Source organism: Penicillium pulvis, assembly GCF_028828015.1.
Source record: "Penicillium pulvis strain IBT 33274 chromosome Unknown contig_5_segment0_segment0, whole genome shotgun sequence".
Taxonomy (NCBI): Eukaryota; Fungi; Ascomycota; class Eurotiomycetes; order Eurotiales; family Aspergillaceae; genus Penicillium; species Penicillium pulvis.
Window position 1 is genome coordinate 284088 of NW_026643078.1, and position 19762 is coordinate 303849.

At 48.3% G+C, this 19762-nt stretch overlaps 9 protein-coding genes across 9 annotated transcripts; 5 read left to right on the top strand and 4 right to left on the bottom strand.

The window, feature by feature from the left end:
• Positions 1 to 1483: 1483 nt before the first annotated feature.
• On the top strand, positions 1484 to 1744 carry N7503_006662 (uncharacterized protein; the record flags this gene model as incomplete). The annotated part of the gene is made up of 1 exon (XM_057066209.1): positions 1484 to 1744. One exon carries the CDS (start codon positions 1484 to 1486, stop codon positions 1742 to 1744), a length of 261 nt encoding a protein of 86 aa, XP_056919890.1.
• A 556-nt stretch (positions 1745 to 2300) lies between these two features.
• Positions 2301 to 3644, top strand: N7503_006663 (uncharacterized protein; the record flags this gene model as incomplete). The annotated part of the gene is made up of 3 exons (XM_057066210.1): positions 2301 to 2398; positions 2484 to 2785; positions 2848 to 3644. 3 exons carry the CDS (start codon positions 2301 to 2303, stop codon positions 3642 to 3644), a joined length of 1197 nt encoding a protein of 398 aa, XP_056919891.1.
• Positions 3645 to 4550: 906 nt separating this feature from the next.
• Positions 4551 to 7152, bottom strand: N7503_006664 (Zn(II)2Cys6 transcription factor; the record flags this gene model as incomplete). The annotated part of the gene is made up of 8 exons (XM_057066211.1): positions 7101 to 7152; positions 6845 to 7029; positions 6026 to 6792; positions 5852 to 5976; positions 5648 to 5796; positions 5425 to 5600; positions 5193 to 5376; positions 4551 to 5128 (listed from the first exon to the last, which is right to left on the bottom strand). The coding sequence occupies exons 1-8, from the start codon at positions 7130 to 7132 to the stop codon at positions 4551 to 4553; spliced, it is 2196 nt and encodes a 731-aa protein (XP_056919892.1). The 5' UTR covers positions 7133 to 7152.
• A 648-nt stretch (positions 7153 to 7800) lies between these two features.
• On the top strand, positions 7801 to 8730 carry N7503_006665 (uncharacterized protein; the record flags this gene model as incomplete). Its single annotated transcript, XM_057066212.1, has 1 exon — positions 7801 to 8730. One exon carries the CDS (start codon positions 7801 to 7803, stop codon positions 8728 to 8730), a length of 930 nt encoding a protein of 309 aa, XP_056919893.1.
• Positions 8731 to 8883: 153 nt separating this feature from the next.
• N7503_006666 (metal-dependent hydrolase family protein) lies at positions 8884 to 10218 on the bottom strand (the record flags this gene model as incomplete). Its single annotated transcript, XM_057066213.1, has 1 exon — positions 8884 to 10218. The coding sequence occupies one exon, from the start codon at positions 10216 to 10218 to the stop codon at positions 8884 to 8886; it is 1335 nt and encodes a 444-aa protein (XP_056919894.1).
• A 630-nt stretch (positions 10219 to 10848) lies between these two features.
• N7503_006667 (uncharacterized protein) lies at positions 10849 to 13172 on the bottom strand (the record flags this gene model as incomplete). Its single annotated transcript, XM_057066214.1, has 5 exons — positions 10849 to 11803; positions 11857 to 11975; positions 12027 to 12077; positions 12272 to 12472; positions 12522 to 13172. 5 exons carry the CDS (start codon positions 13170 to 13172, stop codon positions 10849 to 10851), a joined length of 1977 nt encoding a protein of 658 aa, XP_056919895.1.
• A 654-nt stretch (positions 13173 to 13826) lies between these two features.
• On the bottom strand, positions 13827 to 14748 carry N7503_006668 (fumarylacetoacetate hydrolase family protein; the record flags this gene model as incomplete). The annotated part of the gene is made up of 3 exons (XM_057066215.1): positions 13827 to 14408; positions 14456 to 14533; positions 14590 to 14748. 3 exons carry the CDS (start codon positions 14746 to 14748, stop codon positions 13827 to 13829), a joined length of 819 nt encoding a protein of 272 aa, XP_056919896.1.
• Positions 14749 to 15050: 302 nt separating this feature from the next.
• On the top strand, positions 15051 to 16271 carry N7503_006669 (2,4,5-trihydroxytoluene oxygenase; the record flags this gene model as incomplete). The annotated part of the gene is made up of 4 exons (XM_057066216.1): positions 15051 to 15246; positions 15299 to 15446; positions 15505 to 15739; positions 15789 to 16271. 4 exons carry the CDS (start codon positions 15051 to 15053, stop codon positions 16269 to 16271), a joined length of 1062 nt encoding a protein of 353 aa, XP_056919897.1.
• A 750-nt stretch (positions 16272 to 17021) lies between these two features.
• Positions 17022 to 19159, top strand: N7503_006670 (monooxygenase; the record flags this gene model as incomplete). Its single annotated transcript, XM_057066217.1, has 6 exons — positions 17022 to 17244; positions 17310 to 17389; positions 17447 to 17730; positions 17780 to 18097; positions 18148 to 18290; positions 18342 to 19159. The coding sequence occupies 6 exons, from the start codon at positions 17022 to 17024 to the stop codon at positions 19157 to 19159; spliced, it is 1866 nt and encodes a 621-aa protein (XP_056919898.1).
• Positions 19160 to 19762: the final 603 nt, after the last annotated feature.

Genomic DNA, 19762 nt, shown 5'->3' on the forward strand with positions numbered 1-19762 from the left:
GAGTAAAATGAATTCAAAGTAGAAAAAAGAGAAAGGACGGAGACAAAAGGAGAATGGGGGGCAAATATGAGGGAATTGGGGGTTGTAGACCGAAAGTGGATTCAAGATAAGCCAAACCGTGGGAACGAATCCGAGCCACATCCGGTGTATTGTTGCGTTGACGGAGCACTTACTCCGGACATGACCCCAGTGCTACAGTACTCCAGTTTCCAACTTATTCCCTCTTTCGTCTGTCATTGGTGTAATGCGATATCCACTGTCTGTGCGAGAACAACTGATACACTTGCACACCGGGGACGCCATTATAGCCCCAGTGGGAACCACTGAACGCCGATTGCGTGGAGCCCTTGAAGAGGGGCGGATTGCAGTAGCGTGTAGTCATGAATATGACCAACTGTACGGGATTCGGAAAATGTAGGATAAATTGTGATTCTTGAACAAATACTACCTTCCAAGGTCTTAGGCCTGGCAAGGCTCACTGTCACTCTCATGAACCACGGACCGCTTTCAGCCCCGATCCAGTGTGCCTGGAGAGCTGGCAAAGTTTACGAATATGCAGCGAAGGCTTCCAGAAGACTCGGAGCAAGCGGCGTCCGATCGGGGCGAAACGCCCAGTTACATCATGGAAGCATCAGCAGCAAGTTCATTGGCCTCGTATTTTCATCGGGTAAAAGCAGAACCCGGTTTTGCCCCTACAGTGACGCCTATCTACAGCCGCTCTCACCGCCCATCGTTTTGCCACCGCCTACCTCATATGCGTACTGATGTCAGCATGTATCTATATGAGCGCCACCAATTTACGAATATGAAAGGTTCTATTATGCCAAGCTGTTCCGTGTGTATATGCTCATCACGTAATTGTTCAGACCGACCAAATAGGGGCTGTACGTATTCGAGTTCGGGAAAACTGGCAGAGAATCGGCAGAAAAGCTTTCGGGTTGTCGCGGGTTCCCTAAGGGCCCACTCGGCAACTCTGTGCCGAGTGTTTAGGTAATATGGAGAGGGTGAATTTGTGTTTTGGGTCATATTGCACAAGTTGGAACCTATTTCAACAAGGCCGGCTGGCCCAATGGCAAGGCGCTTGACTACGAATCAAGAGATTGCAGGTTCGACCCCTGCGTCGGTCAATTTCTTTTTTTCATTTTTGGAGGGAAAAAGTCAAGAAACTTTTTCACACTTTTTCTTTTCTATCGTGATCAATTATATTTTTGAGCAAAGATATATACTTTGTGATATGTTCTTTTTGTTGCACCTGGAGTATCATGTAAATATTCTCGGAAACAACCCGGGTCCTGCTACACGGCCCACGTCGTGGGTCCTGGCAGTGCACATTTACCTCTGATCCTTGGATGCCTTTAATTAAAGAATACTATTTTCGTCTGATTATTTTTGTACTATTATGACATACTGTACTATCCTCTACCATTGTTTATTATTCAGAGGATTCAGCCAATGATGTCACTTGACCCAGCCCGTCCCAAGAATGTCCCCCATGAAGAACATACCAGCAGTAGAGACCGATATACTGTACCCAGGAGAAAGCAATTTAGATGTATCAGGGGTGTGTAAGGACGTTCTAGGGAGTCTCCTGTATACTGCCCTGTACTGGCTTAACGCGGAGCCCCAGATTGCCGTTATCCCTAGTGTTAACACTCGCAGCAGCCCTATTACCCGATTCAGCCTTAGGGCTGCACTATGGCCCGAGCGCGCTGCAGGAGGCACACGACTGAAGGCGGAACTATGAAAGGGAGGCATGTATGCCATCGCTTGCAGGACTTCTTTTGTGACAGCGCAATATGTGCAGTAGATCTAGTCAAAGATGCCGATACAGTGAAGTAAGACCATGACGTTCACGGACATGTATACAATAGATCTGGTAAACACAGCCAATGACAAAAGATTCATTGTATTTGCAGGCACAAAAACGGGCCAGAAATCTGAAAGAAGCCAATTGTCCTTAAAGAAGTCCACGTAATTAGCAATTGCGATCATCTCGAAATCCAATTTCCTGCGTTCCAGAAACTCTCAACAGTGGAAGAACCACGGATAGGGAGCTGCATACCATCCCTTACTTGGCCCACTCCGAGACACTTCTTCCTTTCACCATCTCCTCTTCAACTACCAATTCTCTAAAGTAAGTCTGCATACCCTGCACCTGCCAAGTGTCAGTGTCAGCCATTGCGATCAGTTATCAATTGCGACCAAGTCAGCACCCCCAGCGCATTGTGTCGTCATAGTCGTATCAACGTGGCAATATTGACCGTTTGTCGCAGTACCCAAACTCACGGACAATCATCACCATGGCCAAAAAAGGCGGCAAGAAGGGAAAGAAGGGTGGCGCTAAGGCCACTGCTACTGCTGCTGTCGACAAGGTTACCGAAAAGGTCGAGAATGTTGTGTAAGTTGGCCTTGGAAGAATTTTTGAGTGGTCGCGTGTGCGACGGACACCAATCTTTGCGCAGCGCTGACAACAATTCCCATAGACATCCCACCGACGAGACCACAAACGACGATTCTAAGGCTGAGTCCGTCAACAAGACAGAAGCGCCTGTTGAGTCGACCACCGAGGCTGCCGCTGCGCCTGCTGTGACTGAGTCCAAGGCGGATACTGAGACCGAGAAGAAGGTCGAGGAAGCCAAGGACACCGTTCAGGAGCCCGAAACAGCTGCGCCGGTGACAGAGGCCAAGAAGGACGAGAGCACAGTGCAAGATGCCGTTGACAAGGTAGAGGCCTCCAAGGCCGGCCAAGTCAGCTCTTTGGATAACGGCGAGGCACAGGCCAACAGTAAGAGCTACCATCAAGTGAATTAGTATTTTAAAATCGCCTGTACTGACCTCAAATTGCAGGTATCCTCCCGGAGAGCACTGTAAAGGAGACCAGCCTCGGCGCAGAGACCTACCCCTCTACCACCGAGACCTCCGCCGAGGAGTCTGCCATTCCTGCCGTCGCAACTGGTACCGCCGAGCCCACCTCGATCCCCGAGCGTCCCAAGACCGCCGAGTCAACCAACGCCCTTGCCCCCGTCACAGCCGAGCCAGCCATGGCCCCTGCCCCTACCATAGCTGCCGATCCCGTGATCACCCCGAGCGATACCGCCGAGGCGATACACACCAAGCGTCCGTACGAGAAGCCTATCTTCTCCAATGACGAGGTGAAGCCCCCCAAGATGGCCCGGACTGAGGAGGAGGCCGCCGCCGCTGACAAGGAGAAGGCTTTGGCCGGTGCTGGCCCTGCTTCGACCGCTGCGTACACCGCTCCCGAGCCTGTGCCTGCCACAGTCCCTGCCCCTGCTGCCCCTGCTGCCCCTGCTGCCCCTACTGCCCCTGCCGCCGAGGCTCCTAAGAAGGTCGAGAGCGCCAGTAAGGCGAACCCCGATGCCGTTGCCGCTGCTAATGCCGCTATCAACACCTCCAAGACCGATAAGAGCGCTTCAGCCGCCCCCGCCGAGTCCGAGCTGAAGAAGCCCGAGGCTGCCATGAAGCGCGGACAAGAGCCCGAGGCACCCCAGACAGAGACTGCGCAGGAACAACCTGCTAAGGAGACAAAGGCCGATGAGCCCAAGACCTCTGAGCACACAGCAGAGCAGGCGGCCGAGAAGAAGAAGGGCGGGTTCTTCGCGCGTTTGAAGCGGATGTTCAAGTGAGAGGTTCCCCCTTTGCTTTTTTTTGCTGTACGATATGCGTGACGCGTGACGTGTTTGCTGTTGTCGGACGAGATGAAGGAAACGGAATCCATGGATGGAAACTTGGAACTGGAGGGTGTTTTCTTTATGTTTTGCCGGGTTTTTGATGATACACCAACCGAAATTTTATATATCATAGTGCTTATTGACTAAATTTTTCCTCTCTGGTATTTTCCCCTTTTCTTAGTCTGTTCTTTTTTGTTCTCGTGAATTGTACTTCACCGCTAGTTGGGTCAATGCGTAGCCTTGGCCCGGTGGCGGTGGGTAATGCAGGTTAGTGTTTTGACCGGGGCCATTGATGATCATCTCGTCATTACTGTGGTTTACGGAAATCTGGGTCTTGAGTGGAGCTGATGACGACTTTTGAAGCCCAAAATAGGACTAATGAGGGTCTTTGCATCGCGGTGGATCGAAAATCATTACGCTATACACTAGGCATTATAGATGAGACTACAGGCTATTCGACGATCAATTGGCAGCCTCAAGCGACGTCAGTTGCTATTGTAAAGAGATTTGGATGGAGAATAGGAGTGGATTTGTAGTCGACCATGGTGGGGCTTATAGTAGCATCCTTCTCTGGGCCTGGGCCAACTTGCCATTAGTAGTATCCGAGAGTTTGGATACCCAAGCTCTTCCCAGGGGTCATTGAAGCAAGACAGTCGACTTGAGCAGACCGCAATTACCTATATCGATGTTGGAAGGCGGCATCCAACCCTCTGTTCTCTATCATCTGCCACGCTAGTGTCGATCCGTCGGTCCGGAGCCCAGTGCTTGATGAAGGTCCTGAAGATTGAATCAAAACATCAAGTCTCCATGTCATGGGAGCTATATGCAGCCATCCAACCGTAATATGGAGTGCTAATGTGCTCAAACACCTGGAGCGCTGAACACCTTTTCAATCTCCAGCCAGTCCATATGATCCACACCCGTCAACGGGAATATCGGACTATGAAAGCTTGAGTAGATACCTTCCGCCTCACCTGTCAGGTCCAGTCCCCAGTCTACCTCCATATCGAATACTGTCTCTGGAGCTCCCGACTGAGACCAAGATTCAAGTAGTCTGCCCTCATCCAGACGAAACTGACCGGAGTCTTGAGCCATACAAGTTGAAGAGGCTAGGGGGTACTCTAAGGGACTTCTCCTCAAATCTTTTCTTGAAGTAACGTTTGGCGCTTGATCCCTGGATGGATCCACCTGAGATGTTTGTGTCTCAAGTGGAGCTCCATTAAAAACGTAATTTGGCCAAACGTGAGAACAAGACAGGGATATATCCTGGAATCTTTGTTCAGCAGCAGAATTTCCAGATTGAGAGAGAAATTTGAGGACGTGAAATGCTTGCTCTAGAGCTGGTGGCGGCTGATCTTCAGTGTTGTCTAAAACTCCAGCCATTACCAGTACAAAGGCCGCAGAGAAAGTTGCATCCAGATCAAAAAATCCATAACGTGCTGTAAAGGAGTCAGCTCTGATTGATTGAGGATTAGTGATTTATTAGTGAACAGGCTCACTTACGAATTGTTTTTTGTTGCTGAAGGTTGTACAGAATTGCGAGGCTTCGCATTGAAGCTTCGTGGCAGGTATCGCAGAGTCTGGCTAATATCTCCGGAACTGGCTCCGGTGGGAGAGACTTCTGCTGCCTCTGGACTTCTAAACGGACCCTCCTTAATAGAATTGGCCGAGTGCAAAGTATAATAGCCTTTCCAACCGTCAGACATAGAAGAGGAAGAGGAGATAAAGAGCCTACCTGAAACAACATCAGGAAGAGAGACGACCCAGTGCGTGTCACTCTCTCTAGTGGTCGACTGAAGTCCATGGCCAGGGATGGAGGGAAAGATTGGCCGATACCATAAAGTTCCTGGAGGATGATCTGGATCTTTCTCACTAGCTCGATCTGAGTGATAGAGGCACTGCCATATAAAGCTGGCAAGGATAAGTAGATGAAATGATAATCTAGTCTCGCAACTCACAGGACATGATTTCATCTGTAATGCGTGCAATGCGCACATTTATTGTGATCGCAACTGGTGATTGGAAGCCAACAGCATGCCGAGGGTACCCTGCTCTCAGCTGTCGTTCATCGGCTCCTGCGGCCAGTCCAAGACCCGACGAAAGGCGTCTATGTTCATTAGCAAGGATGCCAAGGAACAAGTATGATCAGGGGAGATGAATACCTATCCAGCATGTAAACAGTCCACCACAATCTAACCCGATGGGCACACTGAGAGGGTAGGCAGCTCTGTTCATTCTCCGGTAGATTATAGCCGAGGGCAATAGCTAGTCTTAAAGCAAGACCGATCTGATCCGAGTCAGTATCTTATACTAGAAGAAAGAGAAAAGGGACATACATAAATGTAAGCGTCATGCTTTCGATCACACCACTGAAGATAAGTAGCAACCAGTGTTAGGATTTCCACAACAATCACTCCTTCACCCCCGAAGTGATGCAGTGGGGGAAGACGTTTCAGTGCTTCTGAGAAAAGCTCAGAACCCGGTGGTTGAGATGTTGGCTGCTCAACATCCATCAGCTTCGCCATTGCCATGACGAGAAGATACTCCGTGTACCATGTTGTCTGTTTTTGTTGCTCCTGAGACTCTGCAGTCTGAAAAAGTAGTCCCATCTGATCGGAGAACGAGCGAGAGTCAAAGAAGTGTTGGCTTACTCCCAGATAGTAGAGGAATTGATCTAGCAAATGTTGAGACTCCTCCAATGACGGAATAGAAGGTTCATCAACGTTGTCAACAAGTCCCCGCACTGATATCCACCCCACCGGCTCACTCGACCCATGAGTATTGTGGTATATTCCACTCGTTGGGGAGACATATGCTTTGGATCTGTGGAGCAGAGATCTTACTTGAGATTCAAACGCAGGGCCTGACGTCCGATCCGTTGCTTTATGTGCAATCAGTCGATCTGCTACACTGGGGACATGGAAGCCATACTTACCTGGGCTAATTCCATCAACGCTTTCATCATATAGCAGCGCCTCCGGTGGTTGGCCCCTTTGCAGATAGTTGCCTGGCGTGGCAGGGTTGCCGGGCATTACAGCATCGTGCTGCCGTGATGATCCACTCAGAATCGGATCCGGGGCTCTCGGCGACGATAGTGATGGACCTAGAAGGTTATGAGCACTGTATTTTAAAATGAATAACAGTATGCAACTAACCTTCAGCCACAGATGCAAGCCGCTCCTCGTATATTTGAATTTTCTCTAACAGTTGTTTCACTTCGGCCTCGGAGTATTTTCTACGGCCAGTGGTGCCGAATATGCATTGCAAGTTATGCTTGACACATGCGCGACAAGGCTTTTCGCCGGTACACTTGACCTTTCTTTTACGGCAGGTCTCACATCTTCCTAGGTCAAACCCGAGATCAGCCACCCGAAGTACCAGAGATGCAAAGTTGCCAAAGAATAAACATACGCGTTTGCCGATCGAGGAGTAGAGGGCGCCATGCTACATTTGACTCTCAACAGCACATATTGATTCCCAATTTTGATGAGTTGTGCTGGGGCTGGGGCTTCGGAAGATTGAACCGAGCTGGTGGTCTTGGTGGGGTCAAGCGGGTGGCATGCCGTGCTTAAAGAAACACACGACACAACCAAATCAATCTACTCTGTTTGAAATGAGCTGAGCAACAGAATAAATGACACGAGTAGACTTTTAATCAATTCGAGTAAGCCTGATAGGTCATATAGATGAATACACCTGGAAAGTCGTGAAAGACTAGTGTCGGGTTACTTGTAGAGCTTCAATAGTGGCCGAATGAGTCACGTGACCTATTTGCAACTCGATATTGACAGAATCAGAGCCATTGTACGCCTTGTGATTACCCATAATATGCTAGCGCATACTCTCAAGAGTCTATGAAGCTATTATGCTGTAATCAGGCTATAAATTTACCCATGAACATCGACACGTATCGGCTGCAGCTTCTCGGTGTGAGTCGCCGAGGAGTCGGACAATCCAGCCGAATTGAGCAAAGGAAAGAATGATTTGGCCACTCATTAAGCGAATGACCTATTCATACTCTACTCCAGACCTGAAAGGCATCATATTTCCATAGCCCAATAGCCATCGTTTGATCGCCTGCTTTCCCGGCAAGAGGCGTTATTTGCAAAGGATGCATAGAGTCCACATTGCTGTTCTCGAAACAGACATACCCTCTCCGGCCGTGTATGCTAAACGAGGTCTCTACAATACACAGTTCCGCAAGCTTCTCAGTGCAGCCGCAGACCGTCTGAATCGAAATTCACAAAATCTCAAACATGGTCCAATCGATATTCGAGTGACGGCATTTGATGTTGTGGGGGGCTCTTTCCCTGACCTTCAGGATTTGAGAGCTGAATGGACTACCCCCAATGGCATATGTCCAGTTGATGCCATACTCGTCACTGGCGCTGTAGCCGCCGCATACGATGATATCCACTGGATCCCTGCACTCGAATCGTTCATACAAACAGTACACATCAAATATCCACTGGTCAAGATTTTTGGTTCATGTTTCGGCCATCAGCTCATTGGTCAAGCATTACTTGAAAAGAGTGGATTTTCTTATATTAGAGAATGGCCTACAAAATTTTCGGTTCAAGCGCAATCAAGCCACGAGATAGGTTTGCAATCAATTACTCTGAATCCGGATTTTGCTTGCAGATTCTCTTCTTTGGCTAGCTTTAAGCAAATGGAACCATTCAAAATTCAGCTGATTCATGGTGATGTTGTGGCTCCTACCACAACTCCTTCAACTGAGCGGGATAGCATGAATGCTTTTCTTCCGGCGCCATGGATCAATGTTGGTAGCAGCGAGACATGTCTTATACAGGGCCTCTATTATCCGGGACGTGTGCTCACTCTTCAAGGACATTTCGAGTACGATGCATTCGCGGCGGCTGAATTATGTTTGCATTTTAGCAAAAAATTCTCTTGGCCGTCTGATCTCCTATCTTCCCATTTGGACGCAATTTGGCGCGGAAATAGAGCAGAAAATGATGATGGAGATGACTCCAAGGTCGCTACAGAGGCAGTCCTCTTGTTCTTTGCTGGCGAGGATTGAAACTTGGGAATGTGAGATCTATCTTTGTATCAGAAACTGCAGTCTGATCTTCCCATCGATATGATGACAGCTGTCAATGACTACGGAAGGTGCAGAAGGTAGCAATATATTGAATATTGATATGCTATTCACTGGAACCCATGTTAACGTTATTCATTGAAGTTGAATGCGACAAGGGTCATATAGAGGATCGACGGAAAGCCAGGTTGACTTTTTGAAAACGATCCGTCCATCTTTGAGGATAGCTACAAGATTATCTTGGATGTGATCCAAAATGGTGATATCTTCCAGCGGATTAGATTTTAAGACCAACAGATCAGCAATACTCCCTTTCTTGATGCATCCAAGTTGACCCTCCATCCCCAAATACTTCGCAGCATTGATAGTAGCCGACTGCAAAATATCCTTTGCACTTAGAACACCCGATCGGATGGAGAATTCTTCGTTTTGGAGCGAGTGCAAGCCAGCTAGGAGGTCGGATCCATAGCAAATCGTTGCCCCAGCCTTGCGCAAAATTGACAATGCATTCAAGCCGCTAGCCAGCACTTGGCGATTCTTGACCTGATTGACATTGTCCAAGAACTTGTCAAATGGAGGTCGTGACATGCCGTAGTAAGTAACTAAAGTTGGAGTGAATATCACACCCAATTCCGTGCAATAGGCGGCCGTTTCCTCGTCAATGAAGTTTCCATGTTCGATGCCTCGGACCCCATTATCTACAGCATGACGAATAGCTTCAATGCTGTATGCATGGGCTGTGACGTAAGTCTTGGACTGCTTGGCAGTCGTCGTGATTGCACGGATTTCTTCTGCAGTGAACTGAACCATATCAAGGGCGTCAGACGGCGATGCAACACCACCTCCACACATGATCTTGATAAAGTCGGCGCCCTGCCTGAGCTCATCTCGCGCCGCGCTCAGGCACTCTGGCACGCCATTACACACCCGGGATAAGTTTACCGAGTGTCCACCGCAGCATTTATACTCATCGCCCTGGTAATTGGCTCGGGAATCTCCGTGTCCGCCAGTTTGCGAGAGGGCTTTGCCTGCTATGAATAGCCTCGGTCCCATGATCAAGCCTTCAGATATCGCTTCACGGAGAGCATAATCAGCACCGCCTGTATCACGAGCTGTAGTGAATCCTCGGAGAAGCATCTCGCGTGCAACAAATGATGTGCGGTATGCAATACTGTTGGCACTCGCGGCAAATATTTCTTTAAGAGAGGACGAGCCAGGCGTTGCAGTAAGATGCACGTGGCAGTCAATCAAGCCAGGGCAGATGTATTGACCCATCAGATCCACCGTATTCGGCCCTGTGGACGGCTTCGCTGCGTCCCCTGTGGTCACACCAGCAATACGCCCATTCTTGATATGCACTGTGGAATTTGAAATGACGATGCCGGCTTCAACGTCCACGACATTCGCATTGTAGAATATGATTTCTGGGGCTGCTGTCTGCGGCAGCCATGGCTTGCTGGTCTTGCTCATTGTGTTTGGTGAGATTGTGGAGCTGTACAGTGGAAAAAAGTAGATAATGGGACTTTCCAAAGATCACGGATGAGAGCCAGTTTTGAGCACGAGAAAAATGGGGGCAGGATTTGGTCCTTCGGTGGCCGTGAATCGTCATCTCTGTTAATGGACGGCGAAAACACCGTAAATTGCGGTTACATCCGACAATATCGAGCGGGGAAAGGCCTCCAGGGATCTGAGCACCCCAAGTCCACTTTGACTTATCGATCGGCAAGATTATAGTGTACGGCAGTGCATTACGTGCGGTGAGGGGCTCGGGGGCTTGATAGAGATAAGGTTCGGAGACCCGACCCGAGCCCCTGATTCGACCACAGACAGCAACTACAAAAATATGTGTTAAAGTGTCAAACCTACGAAAAATTCGCCGATGGACCGTTAAGTGTTATCACGAGGATGGGGACTCCACGTGCGACACAGACTGTTGTAGAAATGATGCATACTGATTGCCGTGGGAGGGCAATCGTAGCTTACATGACGTGGGAACTGAAGAGCCTGACTACACCGTCACACTGGCTTATAAATCCAACGAATGAATTCAAATCCAATTGCGCCCTAAGTGAGGTAGAACTGCAGACATCCGGCAGATCATCAAAACAGATCCTGTGTCTCTTCAGCAAGCGCCAAAAGAGTCGACGCCAAACCCTGCGAGATTTTCCAATGACTGATCCGCTGCAACAGATCAATAATCCTGAACAAAGACCCCATCGCCATTTTAGTGGGCTGTAAACCACCCATCTGTTCCAAAAGCGGTCCAATATCATCAACACCCTGTAGTCTCAGCTCGTTGAATTGAAAATTGTCTCCTGCGACTAGAGTAACTGGGTTTTGGTCTGCTCTGAAAGACAAAAAGCATGACCAGACTAGACCACAATAATACAAGCACATTGGAACATGGAATGCCGGCTCTGCACCCGCGGGGAGAGACTCGAAATCTTTCTGAATGAGCATAGCATGTAAAAGACATCGTTTCGCATCCATAGAGCGAACCCAGTCTCGTATGTAGGGAAGATGGGTCTGGGCAACGTCATAACCTTCTCGACCCAAGACGCATTCTAGGGCGTTGAGATCAACATGGAGCATGATGAAAACCGAGTGCCAGAGCATCATAAGACAGGACCAGCTTGGTCTTCCGGCCATGGTGGGCTGGTAGTTGGCGTACCAATTTATGAGGAGGTGGTGACATCTGGAGGTTTGCGACGATGCGGAATGATCAATTCCTGATTCTTGTTCTCGCTCTTCACTGGCGAGCGCACTTATGCATTCTAGCATGGCGCATAGTTCGAAGTCCCCCGTTGGGTTAGCCTGGGGGATGCGGTTGTAGAATCGGTTCGGGATCGTTGTTGATGATGAACCAAGGATTTCCGTGGAAGGCTTTTGTATTTGAGCTTCTACCATTAGTTCTTTCCAGTGGTTAGCACTAGATGCCATGAACAGGTCGTCGGAGGATAGACGAGGGAGGCGTTCAGGTGAGCTTCGTAGAATAGGTTCGTGCTGATTAAGAATGGCTAGCTCGGCATTGTGAATGGTTATGGCCAGAGCAATCCTTGGTATGGTTTTAGCTTCGCTTCTTTTTCCTTCTTTCTCGGGTTGATATACCTTTTTTTAACCTCCAGTTGAACCCAATCTAGCCACATATCCTCAAGCGCCTGACCGTTGACATCGATAGGATTGTATTCCAACCGCGGTAAGTTGAAGAGCTTCATCTTCCGTGCCCACTGAAGCTTTGTTAGTATTAATAATTTGTATACCAGGAGCTATTAACTCACTCCAACTATAGTGCCGTGGAATACGTCAATTCCTGCAAGATGCTTTGGTCTCTGTCAAAAGGCAAATTAGTCTTGTGATTCTCAGCCAAGAATGTCGGATACATGTACCCCAAGCAGAAGAGCAAAAGTCTGCCCCAGTATAACCGCTTGCAGAGCCACCAAAGAATAGCCTGCTGATTTTGTTACATATGTTTCCCACTATGTAGGTCAGTAGATTGGACCAATTATGCCAGCTGTAGTCATACCGAAGAGAGAATAGCTTTGTTCAGCCTTTCAAACATGCTGATACCGTGAGATATTGCACGCGGTGACCCTACTACTAGGCTTCCTGCGGAACATATGGAAAGAAGAAGAATCGAATTTTGGGTCCCGGGTCGAAAAGTGGGCACGTGCACAATAGGGAATAAAGGGTGAAATTTGGAGAAGTATGCTTGGATGCATAGGTCCTTGATGAGTGTTAGCATGAGAAGAGATGTGCGAGGCGAGCAACCATACAAGAAAAGGTGTTGATGGTAGAATTCCATGCTGTACGCGTGGTTGGAGACGCTCTGCGAGTCGTTTACGATAAGACTCATCAATAATACTGTTCTCCGGTTGTCCTGGAGTCATTTGACCAGAACAGGTTTCAGAGAAGGTATGCCATTTCTCCTGAATTAGGTTTGTATGTCGCTTAATAGAGTCTGCGACAAGATTGGGAGTTGGTTGGAGTCGACTCGTGTCTAAGTCGGGCATGGCGTCTGGTGGTGGATAGTCTGATGTTGCGCATAGTAAGGACAAATTGACCGCATCCAGATCAAAGTTTTCTCCTGTGAGAAGAGTATCCCACTCCCTATTGTCACGTAGATAATCCCACACCGGGGGTGGCAGGGGAGAGGTCTGATCTTTCCAAACGTCCCCATCAAGAAACAGCGAGGTCAAGGGGCTCACATGGTTAGGATAAGTGGTGTTGTTCCTAACCGATAGATTTGGAGTTTGTTTGTCAACCGGCGCACTATTTGGCGGAGACATAATAGATACCATACCACCGGTCATTGAGCCAGGATCTGGCCCGATCGGAACTGACGGGTGGTCTGCAGCGATGGAAGCAGCAGGCATAATTCTGGAGGCAATATCTGTCTCGTGATCGTCCACAGACATGGAATCCATTCCAGCTGATTCAAGACTCTCATTGCTTGAATGGGATCGTGAATGTCGCAGAAGAGTATCCCTGAATGATTAAGAACCGACTGTGATTGAATTCATGGGGAACTTACTGCCGAGCAAAGGCCTTCTGGCAGACAGAACAGCTAAATGGCTTTTCTTTTGTATGGGATCTCATATGGCGCGCTAAATGCTCCCATTTCTTGAAATCGTTCCCGCAGATAGTACAGATGCGTTGCTCCTTGGATGTTTTGCGCCGGCGATGGAGCTTCCTGTCACCAAGAGGCGACTGTTGAGAGGTTGACATATCGCCAAGACAGATTCGGAATCATAAAATTAAGTCCTCAAGGGATCGGTGATTGTCAGATTTCAAAGATGTACAGAAAGGTGTGAAGAAGCTGGAATATTTTTACCCCGGAATTCCGGAGGCTTCATGCTTCCCCCGCTCAGCGGGTGGCGATCTACAATAACCAACAATAGTCTGCCAGGGACTGGACCAACATTCAGCCCGGTGGATTCGCAAGTGGATAATTTGGTTTCCGTATTCAGAAAAGTATCGGTTGCAATCAAAGATGGGAGATTCTGGGAGCTGTGACGAATGTGGGATCTATCATGCGGGGCTTAATCCCCTCCATATCCGAGCAGCCGAACACGCGAAACTCAATAGTGAACCATCCGGTTTCTGGTGGCAGCAACGCCATCAATTTCCACTTCCACTACATCCCCATTCTTCAGGAATTCTTTCCGGAAGAATCCTACTCCCGAAGGAGTTCCCGTCATAATGAGCGTTCCCTTGCGAAGAGTTGTTCCTCGGGAGAGGTGGCTGATGATCTGTCGAACCGTATAGATCATGTCTCCTGTACTGGTCTCTTGCTTAATAACCCCGTTGACCTTTGTCCTCATTTGCAAGGCCTGGGGATCCGGAATTTCCTGCGCCGATACAATGGTGTGTCCGATCGGTGCGAACTTATCGAAGGATTTCGCGTAGCAGAACTGCCCGCCAGATACCTCGGGAAGCTGGAAGTTTCTTGCGGAAACATCGTTGCCAGCGGTATAACCTAGAACATAGTCGAGCGCATTCTCTTCAGACACATCCTTTGCATCCTTTCCGACTACCACAGTCAGCTCTCCCTCGAAATCGAGTAGCTCCGCGGCGTCAGGATGAATTGGGATATCTTCAAAGGCATGAGAAAGACTGTCTGCCGGTTTCATAAAGACACTAGGGTATTTGGGTACGGGTAACTGCTCAGGTCAGATATCGTGTATCGTAAAAACTTGAACTAACTCACATTTGCTTCTGTTGCATGTTGCCTGTAGTTAAGACCGATGCAGATCACGAGTGGTGTGCTTTCGATCGGACATAAGAGCTAGGAAGCGTCAGCATGAATATCCTAAAACCCGATGTTCACACATGTAGACATACTGTCTGTGTCTCATGGATTTCTTCTGTGGTCTCCAAATTTGTGAATGGACTTCCTTTCAATTTGCGAACGGTGTAGTTGTTTCCACTTGCCCCGAGCAAGTCTCCGTAGTGAGATTCGGCACCAGCGGCGAAGCGCACGAGTTTTTTGAAAGTAGCCATGATGAAATCAATGAATCAAGTCTAAAGCATGAGCATTGCAGCAAGCTTTTGCATGGAATTTATACAATGTTCATGGCGGGGAAGAAAGAGTAGCAAGTCTAGGTGTCGAATGTGGGATCAATCTAATCCCCACCTGATGCATGTCGCGGGGATCTTATTCTCTCGTTCACAGGCCCCTCAGCCAGACCTAAGATCTCCACATTGCAAAGACAAGAAACTTAGTATATATTGTCCAGACGAGCGTTAGCTGTTATCAACATCATTCCCCCTCTTCTTCCATTCACTTGTACAACAACCTCAGAATGTCAACGGATAAAATCCCGCCCAACCGTGGGGCCTCTGTGCCTGACGTGATTGCTGTCGGTGAATCGAATGTGTCCCAGGCAGAATGGCTTGCGAAGCAACAGATCGACACCAAAGAGCGTGTCAATTTGAAGAAGCTGTCCCACATGCGGTATCAACATCCTGACCTGGAAGAAATTCAGGCGTTCATGCTTGGTATTTTTCTCGGATCTGAAGATTTGACAAAGTAAACATCTGACATGAACAGATTTTGGGATGGAAATCGCGAAAAAGACCGAAGAAGAAATGTGGTTTAAAGGATATGGACCTGATCAATACGTGTACTATGCGCGCAAAGGACCCAAAAAGTTCCTCGGTGCTGTTTTCGAGGCCCAGAGCAAAGAAGACTTTGACAGGTGAAATCACGTCGCTCCCTTCAAATACGAAAGCATTTAAAAGCTAAGTTTTACACAGAGCAGCAAGCCTCCCCACAGCAAGTGCAGTGGAAGAATTGAGCCAAGCGCCGGGTGGTGGATGCTTGGTGACCCTTACCGACCCAGAAGGATTCCCAGTGAATGTTGTCTTCGGTCAGGAGCCGACGCACATTGAAGTTTCTCATCCCGCAAGGCTCACCTTGAATTTCCCCGGCGAGAAGCCGAGACAGCGTAAATTCAATCGTTTCGAACCGGGACCAGCAGCTGTTCACAAGGTATGGTCGATATTCTCGCCTTTCTTCCTTTTACTAAACATAACCACAGCTGGGTCACTTTGGATACGCGACACAGCAACTTCAATCGCAGCTGGAATTCTATACGTCGACCTTCAACATAGTCCCAACGGATCTGCTGTACATCGAGATAGAAGGCCAGAAAGTTCTCGTGACTATGTTCGCCCACCTTGATCTCGGGGAGACCCATACTGATCACCATTCGTTTTTCCTGAGCTCTAATCCCAAGGCCGCTCATGTTCATCACTGTTCATTTGAAGTCAATGACTATGATACTCAGCAGCTGGGGCATCAATGGCTTGCCAAGAAAGGCTACAAGTCTGTGTGGGGGGTGGGTCGTCACATTCTGGGGTCGCAGATTTTCGACTATTGGTGGGATACTACGGGGAACATGGTCGAGCACTATGCCGATGGCGATTTGGTCAACAAGGACACGCCTATTGGACAAATTCAAGCTGGAAGTGAAGCTTTGGCTGTATGGGGTCCGGAGGTTCCTGCTTCGTTTTTGCAGTAAATTGATTATGTATCTTATTTCAACAATTTATCTCATTCTTCAGCTGTTCTACATTTATTTATTATCGTATAAAAAGACGACTCATATACGATGGCGGAGCCCTCAACATTTGCTTATTATCACGCTGAGCTGACTCTGAGCCATGAACCCTGTAGCTTCAGCCCTCAGGTAGGTATCTCGGTCTGCCTGTTTTCGTAAAGGCCCAGAACTCTCTCAATTACTGATGCGTCTCATTCACACAGCATCCGCCCTTAACCTCAGGATATCCATCGACGATGAAGTCCCATAATTCAAAGATGCTATCCTTCCGCATCGCTAGCGCAATCTGCCTCTCTTCGGTCACTTACTAATGGCAGAAAATAAGGTAGGAACTAGAAGTGACCATCGCGGAGACAAGAACGGTAAGGAATCAAGGACTCGGACATAAGTGAGACCTGCGGAGATATGTTGATAGATGCATACGTGCCATGAGGCCAGGGGGCTAATTCATGCCAGTCCAATCTGCAAGGCTATATTGAATATCTTCGCATTAAAGATCCCACAACTCTATTTTGCCACTTGTGGGAAGCCTATAGATGACACCCGCTATACGGACTTGGCCTAACCCTTTGTTCCCGCAAGTCGTTGGCCCCGCAATTTTGGCTTCACCGCTACGGGATTATTTAATTACAGCTGATAAAACAATGTATAAAGCTGGTTTTTATTTTCAATAACAGTTTGGAGCTCAGCCAACTCTTAAAGTCAATCAAGATGGCTGATCAGGTAGAGACAACAGACGTGCTGATTTGCGGATGCGGTCCGACTGGGGCAATGTTATCGGCCTATCTAGGACAGTTGGGTGTGGCCAACGTCATTGTCGAAAAAGAAGCAGGCATCACGACTGATCCGCGTGGTATTGCTCTCGATGATGACGGAATTCGATTGGTTCAGGGCCTTGGATTGTACGAGCACGTATTCACAGAGATCGGGTCCAGTGAGCACATCATATGTCGAGACTGCCAGTGTTGAGCGAGTTTACTGATAAAAGATTGATTTCAGGCTTGTCTAAAATCAATTTCCTTGGTGGAACGCATCAAAACTTAGATGCAACCCCATTTCTTACTTTTGATGCAGGCTCGGTGAGTCCACAACGGTTTACATCTCGATGGCCAGCAGTACTAACATACCTAAATCAGAGCGAAGGAATGACTGGACATGTCGGCGTTCTTGCACACCGACAGCCTATTCTTGAAAAGTATCTTAGGAAAGCAGTGAACAAAGCAGAAACAAGTGAATTGAGAAGCAACTGCACTGTGACTTCGATATCCGAAGATGCAGACTGGGTCTATGTGACATATGACGACTCTGGGACACAAAAGAAGATCCGCGCAAAGTTCCTGGCTGCGGCAGATGGGAAAACAGGCTTTACTCGCAAGAAATATTTGGAGCCCAAAGGTGTGAAACTGGAATGGGCTGAACAGTATGTCTACCCCGCACCGAAGCAGGAGAGTAACTCACCAGGCAACCAGAACCAAATATCAGGAGACTTGGATTGCGCTCAACTGGAAGCTAAGTCTCCCTACAAAAGAAACCCACCCTTCATTTCCGCTATGGAAACTCGGATACACCCCTCAACAAGTCTACGACACCTTCTTTCCAGAAGATTTTCGCTTCCTGTGCAACCCTGATAGGCCAGCGGTATGTGGTCGATTCGGTCGCCCCGAAGATCGACATTGGCGATTCGAATTTGTCGTTGCGAAAGACGAAGATGGCATGGAGATGGCAGGGGAAGAGAAAATCCGCCAAGTGGTGTACCCGTACTTGACCCACCCAGGGCGACGTTATGGGTAAGGTCCACACCTTTTCTGAATACTCCACATACTAAGAGCACGGGCAGGCTGAGGGAAGACGTTTCATTCCCCGAAGACTGTATCGAAGTTCTCCGATCTCGGCCATTTAGCTTCTCTGCAAGAAGCTGCAATAAGTGGGCACTCGGCCGCGTGATTCTTTGTGGTGATGCAGCCCATGTCTTCCCGCCATGTATGTACCTTTATCCCCAAGCCAAAATAAAGAGCTAATGATGGACTTTAGTCGGAGGACAAGGAATCGCATCTGGGTTTCGAGACGCTATTGCGCTCTCCTGGCGCCTTGCTATAGCATGCTTACCCGAATCCAAGGTAGACTACAACCGTCTCCTCGAAGGCTGGTATCTCGAAAGAAAACAGCAACTGGACAAATCGCTCGCAACCACCGTCCGAAACGGTGACATGGTCAACGGAAATGGCCGCGTACAGAGCTTCCTCCGCGATTGGGGTTTACGGTTGTTGCAGTTCGTGCCTTCCTGGAAGCATAAGATCGAACGCGGTCCTCGAGGCGAGGGTGCCACTCGGTACGTTCATTCGCCCGGTATGCCTTTCATGCCAGAGCTTGATGGAGGAGCGTATTTTCCCCAGACATATTGCATCGGACTCCAGCGAGATTCAGTCGTGCAATTTACCGATGATGTCATTTTTGCCAGTAGGGGGGAACCTTTTAAGATTGTCGTTCTACTGGACAATCCTTCTGAGTTTGATGCTGCGACACGCGATCTCGATGGATTGAATAGATCCAGAGGTTTGTCGCAGGGGGAAACCACATTTTTCGTACCCCGTGCCAAGTGCACTGGCATTCTTGATCAGGTACCTGGAGACGAATGCCAGCGTCGGTTGTTCCGAACTGCTAGTGCTGATGAATTCAGCCAATCGCCTTTGTGTACTTCACGGCCAGCTCCATACGGTTATGATGAATCGCTTATGTTCAAAACCGGCAAACGTTATGTGATATTGAGATTTGACCGGTTCGTTTACGCCCTTTGTGATACCAAAGCCGAGTTGGAGAAGGCCGCCACGCAGATATCCGAGATGTTTTGAAAAATGCAATTGTACAATCTTTGGTGATCTATGGAGTCTACTTTAATGTTATGATTCGCCGCCGCATCCAACAGTCCACGTTAGGTAAATATAGAAAAAAATTTCAAACACACAAGGCTGAGGGATCACCTTTGACTCCCCAGCCGTAAGTGGTAACGAGAAGGTAGAGACCGTGTGGGAGAGAGTGCTGAGATACGCCCCTCTTGCTCTCTTTGAACAGGCGCCACTCTGCTCTCCCATTAGGCAGATTTTCTTCTTCTGGTCTGGGAGAAATTTTCATTACGATTTAATCAGGTACAGATGGTCAAACGTATCGAACCTCCTGTTCAATAGTTTGTGCTTTTTGAGTAATTGGGTCTAATCACGGACCAAAACAGTCAACATTGTATCTTGTTACCTTACTCTGGTAGCACCGAGCAACAAGTAGTACTTGGATGGGAAGTGTGACCTCGTTTATCTTGTGCCTTTGTTGTATTTCTCTGACAATATTCTTGTCTGGTGTTCGATTCTTCTTAGCTTTGAACACATCCCAATCACCAGATCAGATCCAATGGAAACCACAGTGCATACGATTGTACTCGTAGATACCTTTGTCACAGCCAC